Below are 13,233 nucleotides of genomic sequence, written 5' to 3'. Positions count from 1 at the left end.
AGCTCTATTTATTAATAAGATGTTGGTGGGTGCATTTCATTTCCCCAAGGATTTCAAACAAATGTGCAGTTTTGAAAAACTGAACTGTCAAGTGATTTTACAGCACCATGTCAAAAATAAGAATAAAGTTGTGAATGTGGATAGATGGAGTGACTGGCTGAGACAGGCCTCAGGGGGATGGGAGTAGCCTTGCATATAGCCAGACAATATCACTACGTGGGTAGTTTTTCTTTGCAACGGCAGACTCGTCTGACTATCCGAGGCTAGGTTGGGAGCGCTCTGCTGTGTTCAGTTGGATCGCGCACAAGTAGAGGGGTCGAGGATTTAAGATTCTGTCCCTATCGGAGCGTAACCCGGACGGCGCTGAGTGTATGGGGGTGACAGGGGGTCCATCCATGAGTGTGTGTTAAAGACTGCATCTGACACACTGACCTTATAGGTGAACACTGAACACCACATGGTATTTCTCTGGAATGCTGACCTTTCCAGAGAAAAGAGATGAGACATAATGTAATAGTTCACCGTTGGTCATTCCCATCAGCCTGTGTCATTTCAATATCATGAGCAATATAGGACCCTCTTCCATTGAGTCTACAGTATCTTAATTTTAATGCATATTCCTGTCAAATCTGTCACATATTTTATTAATATTACTGCAACCACTTTAATGAGTGTGTATACAGTATATTGTGTGTGTGTGTGTGTGTGTGTGTGTGTGTGTGTGTGTGTGTGTGTGTGTGTGTGTGTGTGTGTGTGTGTGTGTGTGTGTGTGTGTTAAGGAGGTCCCTTGGGGAAATGTGTCCAGTCCACACAATTTTACCCAACTCCTAATTATACAGACTCCTAATTATACAATAGTGCAATGGCAGGAGTATTTACCTACTCCATCATTTTGTAGTTTTTAAAAGGGGGAGGGGGGACAGAGAGAGGGAGCTCAGCAAGGAGAAAATTAAAACGGTAAAGAAACATAAAAAAATAGCAACATCTAAGATATGTAGGCCTATTAAAACATAAAAAAAACATCAGGTTGAACATGAGGTCTTCTTCTTCGAGTCCGTAGCAATCTCAGATGTCGTTCTACCAGTATCGGGCACAGGCCACAGCTGATGGTGTGGGCTCTGCCAGGTCCTCTGGACGGCACTGGGGGTTAAACACAATGTGCAAATAAGTGGTAACACATCAGTAGGTCCACACTACACACATATTGTGTCAACTCTCAACTTCTGAATTAGTTTTTACCAAGTTTAAAGTAAAACACACACACGCACGCACGCACGCACACACACACACACACACACACACACACACACACACACACACACACACACACACACACACACACACACACACACACACACACACACACACACAGTTGAAAGTGTTTTATTCTATTTGAAACTTGGTAAAACCTAAATCAGAAACTGAGAGTTGACAGGACATTTATGCCTGACCCTGCTGAGCCTCTAGGAAACCATCAGCAACAGTAATTTATCTTAAATCTTCCAAATGAAATGGGAATTACTGCTGCCCTACTTCTCTTTTCCTTGTTTCCTTAGGAAGGCCTGAGGGGAGAACAGCATCTTTATTTTCTAGTTGACACAGATGGAGTGTATTATGCAACAGAACAACTATATATGTATGAATAGGTACTGTACTATGTAGGCTTATTAATTCCATGTCTTGACTCTTAAATTGTATCTGTCTTCCACTCCAGTACCACAATTGACAATCCTGTCATGTACTTGAGCAGAATAAGGATGTTTACAGAGTATTGGAAAGAATCAACCCCAAACCAGAGAAAATAAAAATACTGCTTTGGCTCTAAAACAGAGAATACACAGTGGCAAATCCAAAACGATGGGCATCCCTGACTGTGTATCAGACTCATTGAACACCACTGAGAAATGCTGACCTCCCAGGAAAAGACAGAGTGCGCTCGCTGCACACAAGATGATGTGGAAACTGAGCTGCACTTTCTAACCACCTGCCAAGTGTACCAAGACATCAGAGACACTGTACACGTACTTCCCACAGATTACAAACACCCAAAGAGAGCTTGGAAACTTGATTAATAACAAAAACTCCCTTACCTGCTTGCTGAAGCACAGCAATGTGAAAACACAGCCTTAAGATTTATGAACTATTGTGACAGGATTCACAGGAAAGGGACATCCAATGGAATACAACCACCATGAAGTCAATCATAGACTATTAGGATATGTGTATGCCTGCACCATACTGAAGTCAGTATTAAAACTAAATAGAGCTATATGGTATTACTATATAATTAGGTCTGATCTGATCGTTCAAATATAGTAGTCTATATGAACAGATCAGATACCTTTAAATACATTTATTTACTGGTATTTATTATTTTCTAATGTTGTATATTCAGTTATTTCTAGGCTACTTACCTGTCTATATACTATGTATTTATTTATGTATGTATTTTAATTGTATTTATTTTGACATCAAACACACAATTCTTTGGTTTGTATTAAATACATTTTCTAACTAGGATATTTAGGGTGACCATACGTCCTCTTTTGCCCGGACATGTCCTCTTTTAGGGGGCTGTCCGGCCTGTCCGGGGGGGTTTTATAGATTCCTTCAAATGTCCGGGGTTTCGCGCATATCAGCGTTAAATCATGGGCATTTACAATGCACGTTCAGTGGTTCGTTTGTAAACACACCGTGAAAGACGGATTTCCACCCCAAACCCCGGAACACATAGGCTACTACTCTGCTGTCTCCGCTGCAATCCCTCCCTCCCTCCCTCGTTCAGATGCGTCGCTGTTCAGACCAGACTCAGAGCAGAGCTCGGCAGCTTGCGCTGCGCAGAGCCGATTCAGCCAAACGATAGCACTGCAAACGCAATTAATGCCGGTTTACACTGATGAAATGCACGAAAAGTGCCAGTGTTTTCGTCTTGGTGACCAAATGAGAAGCAGAGCGTTCACTCTGCAGTCTGCATTAAAAGCTGGCACTTCTGTGTCCATTCCATCACAACTAAAGGTATTTAGACACTGCAAAGTACAAGACAGTCTGTGCGAGGTGAGAGCTCTTCTGCTAACTAAATTGACAGAATATGTTGTACAACCTTGTAAAGCTGAAGATACGGTGGTTTGAAGAAACCAATAGAGATATTTGATTTAGTTTCTTTGTAATACAAAGCTGAACGTTCATACAGGAGTCAAGAGCACTTTAAATCAGTGGATCTGTAAAGGGTCAATTTGGAACCCCCTCAAAAATAAATACATAACTAATAATATTAGTGGTATAGGGCAGTGGTTCTCAACCTGTGGGTCGGGACCCAGGGGGGGTCCCCAAATTATTTTGAGGGGTCCCCAGATGATTAACTTAATGTGCAACATTGTTTTCTCACTCAACAGTATGAGTACCTCTAAAATGGCAAATTAAACAAATATTAGAGGCAGAAATTGTGAAAATAGCCGATCTACCAAGCATGTAGATCTGCTATTTTCTCAATAGAACCATGTTATACAAAATGTAATGCCTCAACTGTTTGTGCTCGTAAGGGTGGAGGGGTCTCTTGTTTAAATATGATTATTTTGGGCTAATATATATGTGTGCGTGCGTGCGTGCGCGCGTGCGTGTGGTATGCCGGGTAGAGTGTCCTCTTTTTGGGGATTCAGAATATGGTCACCCTAAGGATATTGATACCAACTTACCTGAAAAGCAGATGGTGGATGTGGCCGCTAGTTGGTAGCATTGCCCTGTGTTTGCCCCTGTCTCAACTCTATGGTCTCAACCCCAGGAAAAAAAGTACATTGTTTTTATTCTATTTTGATATGCCATTTGTTTGTCTGTTCACCACCCTAACCCCGCTGATACACTTCTGTTTTAACTAAACCAACAATACATTTTCTCTGAGGTGAGATAACTTTTATGGAATTTATTATACTTGATCGGTTCACGCCACCACGGTTTACCGGGGGCTGGTACCAAAAAAAATGCTTTACCCCTCCTACAAATTTATGATGCGAGTGTGTTCCAATGAAAACAGGTGGAATTCCCAGATTCCTCCAATCACACGCTGTGTTCCCGTGGAGTCCATGCGGGAGAGGAGGTTGGCCACAACGCTGGGAAGAAGTTCCACACAGAGGGGAAAGTAGGAAAACAGCATTTTCTGCGCGTCGGCTCGCGGATCCCCTTCACAGACACGACTCTTTGGAGCTCTTCCAGCGCTGTGTTTACTGCTCTCTCTGTCTCAGGTCGCAGTGAGTCGTGTTGGGCTGGCAGAGCCGAGCAAGTGTGCACAAGAAGATACAAAGTTGCCACTTGTCCTCTTTTTGACTGTTAACATTGTAGCGATCCCGGGGACGCCTTTCTGCGATGGATGACTAGCACTGAGACATCTGGAACTGCTCTGGATTTCTTTATATAACGGATTTTTTTCTTTTCTTTTTCCCCAATTTCCCGGATCTTTTAGTTGGTCTTTTTTTTTTTTCCTGAAGAAGGATTATTATTGTTGCGACTATGCCTGGAAAAACGAAGTACAATCTTGTTGATGATGGCCATGATTTAAGAATTCCTTTGCACAACGAGGAAGCATTCCAGCATGGGATCAACTTCGAAGCAAAGGTGAATTCATATCAGCTGTGTGCAGTGCTGCACCGCGACAGAGAAATTACGAAGTTTAGGCTACTTTTACTCTTCGCCGGCTGTTTAGCTGACCAAAATAATGTGGTTAATACGAATTTATGGATTATGGTATACAAGTTAGTAGTTACTACTTAACTCACAATGTGCCTGTAATTAACCGTCCACTAACAGTCTATAGTGACACAAGTGTTAGAGCCCAAATAAGACAATTTTGTACGCCGTTTGTTTGTTGTGACCGAGTTAAGAGTTTTCATTTAATGGAGACTTGACTTTGGCCGATATTGAATCCACTTTAATGAATGGTCTGTTTCTGTTATGCTTTTTTCCCCTAGTACATCGGCAGTCTGGATGTGACACGGCCAAACAGCCGAGTGGAGATCGTGGCTGCGATGAGGAGAATCCGGGTGAGTTTGGTTTGAAACTATTTAATTTGAGGCTTGTTGTTATTGTGTCTTGTATCATTCCGGTCACGTTCAGATATCACATAATTTAGTTGTGTGTTGCTGGTAGGTTGGTTCAACTGTTGGGTGGTCCTTTTGCCATAAGTGACCCAAATAAATATAATATCACAACATATAGGTGACCGTGAACAATAATGAACTCATAGACTACAGCTGTCATTTTAGACACGACAGTGTGTTTCAATGTGTGTAGCCTGGAGACATTTATATGTCTCCCATGTGCTCCTGATGTGGCTTGTCTTTGAAGCAGTGCACTGGACTGGAAGACATGCAGGATTTTTGGCGCTTTCTTTCTCCCCCTCTCTGTCCCCAAAATGAACATTTTCCTCCCCTTTCTGGAGTAGCCTTTAAGCCACTTCTTACTTCTACCTCAAGGCTGACCTAATACTATATTTGTAAGCTCTCAGTTTATACCTTCCCAATTACAATTTAGACTGCCATAAAGAATATGTGCAAGAATTGACTTTTTGGCAACTTGACCCAGATTATGTTCCTGGCACAACAGACTTAACAACAGACCACACCATTTTTGAACAATATTTCTATTGTATCGTATATGCATAATACAAGTTCTCTGAGATAACTTAAACCATAGACTTTGTAACACACATGTTCTGTGAATAGCTTTGTCTACTGTATGCTTCTCACAGCAAGTATAAGTGCAAGTGAAGGAATATTGTATGAATGTTGTGGAGTAGTGTTCAACAGAATACACACACACACACACACACACACACACACACACACACACACACACACACACACACACACACACACACACACTGTATATGGTTACAGCCATGCATAAATGCACACATATAGGTGACATACTAGTCAAGCAAAAGCTGCAAAATTATCCTATTAACCTTTTATAGAGACAGAATAACCCCCTGCAATAAAGTGGACCTCCCAGTGTGCTGCTATGGCATCCGTTGTTGGCAGGAAAACTAGCTTTGGTTTGGCTCCTTTAGTGAGAAACAGGCTTGATTCGCTCTCAGCCACAGGTATCACTGTAACTGACTGGCTGCACGCTGCACCAGAAGACCAGAGGCTAAAAAAGTAGTAAAAACATACAAGTGTCACATTCTAATTTTAGCCGGCTGTTGAATGTGATATGTATTCTTAAAAAAGCTCAAAGATTCAAGGTTTAATTGAACATATTATTCTTTATTCTTTTTAAAATTATTTTGTAAACATTTGTGATGAGTACTATTGTTGTAGTTTCATCTGAATAGGGATGGACATCGGTATCGGCCAATATCAGAAATCGGCAGGTATCATATCAAACCGGCCAAATCGGTGATCGGCAGGTCACTGACATAAATATGCCAAAATCGGCCAATTGTATCTCTTGCACTGCACAGCATGATGCTCGGTCCTGTGACGTAAACATTAGTAGCAGCCAGTCTACTTAGAGGCAGCCTACAGAATACAGATGGTGCCGATTACCTTTGCAAAGGATATATTCCATAATCCTGTGTCAATGTCGTCTCCAAAAAGAAGGGGGGGAAAAAGCATGCGTCACCTGCTTTCCTCCTGCCTAGTCCAGACGGTCATATTAGACTGGATATTGTCTGTGATTTTGGATATTGTACTATTGTGATTGATTTGGCATTAGTGTTCTTCTAGCTTATTGGTACTCAAATTGAAGTATGTCTTGTAGGCCTACTTGGCCTGAAACAAAAGGGTATTGGAGCAACCCTATTTCCTAGTTCTTAGCTAAAGAAATCGGTATCGGAAAAATCGGTTTTGGCAGGTCAGACCTTCATAAAACCGGTGGATCGGTATCGGCCAAGAATTTTGCAATCGGTCCATCTCTAGAATTAAGTTAACCAAAGAGCTAATTTGTCCAGACTAGAATTAAGAATCCTGCAAGGCTTTTATCTCTTGCCATTGACTCCTATGACCACTATGGCACATTACAAAATAATTGTTTCTGGAACGAGGATATACTCGGGTACAAGTCCTCTCTCATCCTACACTCTAATGTTACTCTGATCCCCTCTGGAGTCTTTTGGTGCGGGGGTTAAGGAATGCAATGCTTCCCACTGGGCCTACTCTTTTCCAAGTTTTCTCTCCGCCTCTCTTGTCTGTAGAGTCATTTGGAGTCATGTGGGTTGCCTAGCAACTTGTTGATGAGAAGTATCATTGTTCCTTGTGTGCCCGAGTCACCTTTTTGTGAGCCAAGAAAGACCTGGTAAAAAAATAAATAAAAGCAGGAAAGGCCACCTCTTTGGATAATAAAATGTATAAATGTATTATCAGCGCATTGGACAAGGTAGTTCTTTCTTTGTGTCTCAATCTCATGTTTCTCATAGGCACACTTGTACAACCATGTTTGCAGCTTTACTGCAGAAGAATGAGTTTATTGACCCCAAAATGTATTAGAATTTATTTATTTGTTTGTTTGTTTTTCTTTACAAGATGCGCTCAGTCAGTAGAGTGCAAATCTCTACCAGGAGGCATGCCCTACGTCTTTCCTCGGTCTCCAGGAAATTTGTAATATAGCATCAAAATCAGTTTAACAGCTATTCGTAAATGGCCGATCCACAAGCTCACAACAACGCGGTGTGAACTAAAAACACAACTTGTATGGGGTCCCTGGCACTAAATATTTTCAGATGGGGGTCCATGGCCAAAAACATACATCAATTTGGGGGTCATTGACCTAAAGAAGTTTAAGAACCACTGGTCTAGGGAATGTGATGACAATATTTGTTGGGTTTGCGGGTGTTTGAAAATGTAATTAGCCAGGTAATGGGTCTATGGAATATAACTGTCATTATATCATTACGGTGTAAACCAGAATTACAGGTGGAGACAAATCCTTAGACGGTGAACCCAGCGAAAAGTAGTGTGGCATGTAGCTGATTTATTTATTTTTTTCCATTCAGTTCTGTCTCTAAATATTGGATATGAAAGACTTGGTTATGATGGTTTTCTGGGTATTCACTAGGAATTTGACTGTAGAGGAGTTTCTGAAAGGGAGAAAAATAACAATGGCAATTTAACTTACCCTTAACTCACACCAATCACATATGGTTTGTAGAGTCTGTTGAGATGGGCTCTGTAATGAAAATGTCTTTATAAATTAAATTAGCTGTTTTCCTTATCCAGGGAAGTACAGGAGAGGAGACCTTTACCTTGAATTAATGGTATTATTTTCTCATTTATCTGCCTTTGGCTGGGTTAATTGACTGTGGGAGGATAATGTGGTATGGGAGAGCCAAAGGAGAGGGAAAGTGCATGATTGCATCAGAGGAAGATCCCAGCTAGTATAACCTAGCCAGTGAAGATCAGGACCCAGGGCCCACTGACCATTGGGCAACAGTTTTCCAGTGATAAACACATTCTCCTGTGAAGTACTGATCATTTCCATTGACTTTTGGTACTGCTGTGGGACTGTTCACAATCTGTTAGATTTGCAGTACTATTTTCTCCTTGAAATTTATTGTCTTAAAACATGCTGATGGATGGACGGCACACCATGGACGGCACACCATTAAGTAGAAAGCATGCACTATATGTCATAAATATGTCATAGCAACATCACATAGGAGCCCCCTTTCGTCAGACTAATTTGATATTTTACTTTTGATTTTGTTTAATTGATTGAATACTTTATTAACCCTAACAACAATTCTAAAAGGATAACATACAAAAGCTTCTTTCCATTGTGGTCCTATGTATTAAATTAATCAAGACAGAACTCTTTCCATCCCTGCACACACATTTGCAGTGCTGCGTCACACTGCTCATGATGATGAATCATCGGATTGGCTGATTAACATTATTTGATATGGTCTTTCTTGACTTTTAACAGGTGTAAAATTAGCTGGACCTGTAATTAATAACTCGATAAGTGCTTAGTTGACATTGTTTAAACAATCAGAGATTTACTGTATGTCTACCAATCGTCTTCTAAATGCAAGGTGGATGCTAGAACGGCAATCAGAAAAACTGCAAACAAATCTACGCATACTGATTTGGAAACCAATCATGTCAGTGCCCCAATATGAAGTGCTGCCCTAAATACTTTGGATTGGTTCTGACATTTTTGAGCGGTGGCTCCTGTGATTCGCTTTCAAGATGTTACTGGCTGGCTGGCTGGCTGGCTGGCTGGCTGGCCGGCCGTGTATGTCTGTCGCCTGCCATACCTCTCCTGACCACACACACAGACCACACACACACACACACACACGTTAAAGGAGGGGCGCTATTGAGCAGGGCAGGCAGACAACACACTCTCTCTCTCTCTCTCTCTCTCTCTCTCGTGCACGCACTGCACGCACGCACGCACACACACACACACACACACACACACACACACACACACACTCAGTCAAGAGATATAGAGCAGCAGCAGCAGCTCCACACAGACACACGCAGTGAAGGGCGAACGTGAACTGAACGTCCTTTGTTTTCGCTTGATGAACGAATTGTCGAACACGATCATTCTGACGCCCGTGAACGGCGTTCGTCGGCGTTCGGCGGCCGTTCATGCGGCGGTCCGCGCCTCCGTGCGGTCGTCTGTCCTCTCGTCTCTCTTTTCATTCACATGCTCCAATAGTACGCACTTCAAGCAGCTCCTCGTGAACGTTGATTATGCGGTGCTGTCTGCAGCTGCACTGTGAATCTCCTCCTCTCGCAAGTAAAGCCTGACTACTTTGTCATGTGTGTTGCACGGCGAAAATAGCTGATCTGCAAGCTCACACACACACGCTCCACTTCAAACGAGGTTTGATTTTTTTTACTCATAACGTAACCACTTAACCACTGTTCTTTTTATTGTTTTTGAGCGGTGGTCACACCGTCTCCTATACGTGGCCGTGTGTGTGTCCGGCCGGGAGGGGCGCTGTTCTCATACACACACGCACACGCACACACACACACACACACACACACACACACACACACACACACACACACACACACACACACAGACAGGGGGGAAGGGTGGGTCAGCATGTGTGGTCAAGTATTACAGGTATTATTATTATTAACAAACTGAATGTTTTAGGGTCAAATAAATTAGAGTGTGTGAAGAAACTACAGCATTGTAAAGCACACTAACCCTGCTGCACCCACCCAGTAGTGCTGTTGCACAGCCTCCACGACCACCGCTCAGTTCACACGGGTGTGATTTTTCTCTTTCTTTTTTGTTTTACTGTAATTGCTTCCACTTAGTAATTACAACAAAAGCTGGGAGATTGTCCTCAGTCTCTTGTACATTAATTACTTTTCAAAATAGGCCCATGTTTCAACCCACAAATAATGATTAAATTCACAACTTTTGACGAAACAACCTTGCAACCTTGAAAATTGGCAAAATGTTTATACCGTATATAAACCGTATATAAAGAAGTAAGGAAACTTGATTAGGTCCATTATATCTCCCCTTTAATAATAGCAATTGGTATTGTGTTTTACATCATTCTTATCGCTGATTAGTCACCTTTACAACGAGGTACAGCTTGTAAGCATCGGGCACTCGTGGAATGAGCAACACAGCCAAAAGTGTGAAAATGTGCCAAAATAGCCTGTAATACTGTTCTGTTTGTATTCACCTTTGTTGCTTGGAGCATTGAAGATTGCACTCTCCCACAGTAATAAGGACAAGAAAAAAACAAGACATTATATTAGCCATGTATACATGTTATTAATTTTACACTCAGTGTCAAGGACACTCAGTAGCGCGTGTAAGATCCTTACGCAGCCACAACAGCTTGGCACTTCCTCCTCATGCTGGTCACCAACATTGGTTCTGTTGGTCACTCTAGCACGTACAGCTCGCCCAAGCTGATCCCACAAGTGTTTAATTGGGTTGAGGTCTGCCCTCGTGGCAGGCCATTCCATCCTCTCCACTGTGACTGGCACACATCTGTGACTACTAGCATACACCTGCCAGCACTTGAAGCCCAAAACGAGAGTGAATGACAGCAGAACAGTATTACAGGCCATTTTGGAAAATTTCTGCCACACGTTTGGCTGTGTTGCTCATTCCACGAATGCCCGATGCTTACAAGCTGTACCTCGTTGTAAAGGTGACTATTACACGACGATAAAAATGATCTAAAACACAATACAAATTGGTATTATTTAAAGGAGGAGATATAATGGACCGAAGTCAAGTTCCCTAACCTTTTGTGAACGGTTTATATTTCATTGCCAATAGGAAATCGTGTGATGAGTCTACTTCTCTGTTAAACATTATCATATTGGCTTTCAGTGGGTGTTGCTGTCTGCCCAGATGTTTGTGCCTGGCTCCCAGTAAATGCTGGCCATTTTCAGCACTGGTTATTACTCTAATGGTACACAAAAGATAAAGATACAGTATCTTTGACTTTAAAATATGTATTGCTGCAACTAATTGGTGCCACCACCAATCATTTTCAGAATGAGTGAATTTGAGAAAAGTATTGCACTTCTAGTGCAACAGTTACTCATGGATGGACTAACTTGATTTAAATATCATCCACTTGCTCAGCAGAAAATTGTCTGCCCATTTTTGACAGTTAGTGATTATGTTTATACTGTTAATAAAAAACAAGCGCAATTTACTTACAATCTGTCTCTTATTGAACTGAGTATATTTAATATTATTTCTTATTCGTGTAAGCATAGACATTTTCACCTTGTAGATCTTTATAATATGCTGCTGTTGGTTTTTTAGCTCTTCTTTTTTATAACAGTAAAATAAATGTGTTTGGATTGCTATGTTGAGGTGATGTTACGGTTATTGCATAGTAATATTGAATGACTAGCTGGATTAATTAGCCTACATGTATATGTGTTTCACTCGTAATAGGTCCTCTGACATGCGCACACACACACACACACACACACACACACACACACACACACACACACACACACACACACACACACACACACACACACACACACACACACACACACACACACACACAGTTTCTCTCCTGTTGAATCTAACATCTTGACCCTCATTCTCTTGTCTTCAGCTACTTTTAATTACTGGCAGCTAGGGTTTACTTGTGTACCAATTTGATTAACACTGACGGGGTATAGAGGCTTGGCACCTGTCCAATTAATCCATCCTTGTTTAATAAATAGCTTCCTCACCCAAGACACTTTGTGTTCAGTCTGATAGTGCAGGATGCACACACAGGATGTGCTTTAAGCACTTAGTTTTGTCGGCTATCGGCTAAGCGCAAAACAAATGGCACCTAGGTTGTGAATAAAGTGAGGTTTAAGGCTTAGGCTACCTGATGACTGGGACATATTTCATGCAACTGCATCATTACTATGGAGCCATCATCTACTCTGTGATTACTCACCATAGTTACAGGTTAACAAAATGCATCTGCATTCTGCAATTTACTTAATTTTGGTGAAATACTAGTGCAGATTGGTCTGAGGACCGCAATTGGATGAATTTGGATCACACACATTCCTAATCTGTTGGCACCTTGGTGAACACATCTGACTTTAATTCTGTCTAGAACTGTTTTCTAAACCACAGAAACTCTGGCCTCAGGGAAATAGCCGTTGAAGGGAAATTCACTCAGACAAGTCAAAAGTACTCTCGCTGGAACAATAATCTAGACTTCACATATGAGACAGGAAGAGACCATAATGGAGGCTCAATCCTGTCTCTTTCAACTGTAGCCTACGTGAGTCTGTCTGGCTCTTGTGTATCCCCAACACACACACACACACACACACACACACACACACACACACACACACACACACACACACACACACACACACACACACACACACACACACACACACCAAAAGATGATTTTTAGGCTTGATGAGAAATATTAGCTATTTAACATATAGGGATACTTTCAAGAACATTTATTATTTTTCTGATCTTGATTAATGTTATTCTCCTCGGCTCAATTCGGTGTCAAGTGGATGGTACATTTAGTGAAGGTGCCCTCCGATTAGAGAGGGAGAGTTGCTTTGCGTTCCCTCCCTGATTGAATTCTGGTTCACTGACCCTTACAGCCGACAGTTGTAGTTCATTTGTCATTGGGTGGCAGAATCGTTAATAATTGATAACAGCTGATTCTTCCTTGAACCGAAATCTTTACTGGCAACAATCAAAAGGGCTTTCTTGTTGGCAACATTTAGCCATTAGTCCTTTTCTACAATA

General features: G+C 41.7%; 1 protein-coding gene across 1 annotated transcript in view; it reads left to right on the top strand.

Annotated features, from left to right (window-relative positions):
* Window positions 1-4,169: 4,169 nt before the first annotated feature.
* The window catches only part of LOC308292007 (carboxyl-terminal PDZ ligand of neuronal nitric oxide synthase protein-like), a 236,139-nt gene continuing 227,075 nt past the window's right edge, over window positions 4,170-13,233 (top strand). Inside the window, exons 1-2 of the mRNA XM_080734199.1 lie at window positions 4,170-4,605; window positions 4,959-5,030. Coding sequence (XP_080590325.1) covers window positions 4,501-4,605; window positions 4,959-5,030 — 177 coding nt within the window. The 5' untranslated portion in view covers window positions 4,170-4,500. The remainder of the gene's footprint in view (window positions 4,606-4,958; window positions 5,031-13,233) is intronic.

This window comes from Nannobrachium achirus (assembly GCF_963921795.1).
Source record: "Nannobrachium achirus genome assembly, chromosome: 1".
Lineage (NCBI taxonomy): Eukaryota > Metazoa > Chordata > Actinopteri > Myctophiformes > Myctophidae > Nannobrachium > Nannobrachium achirus.
This window is presented reverse-complemented; position numbering and strand designations above follow the sequence as displayed.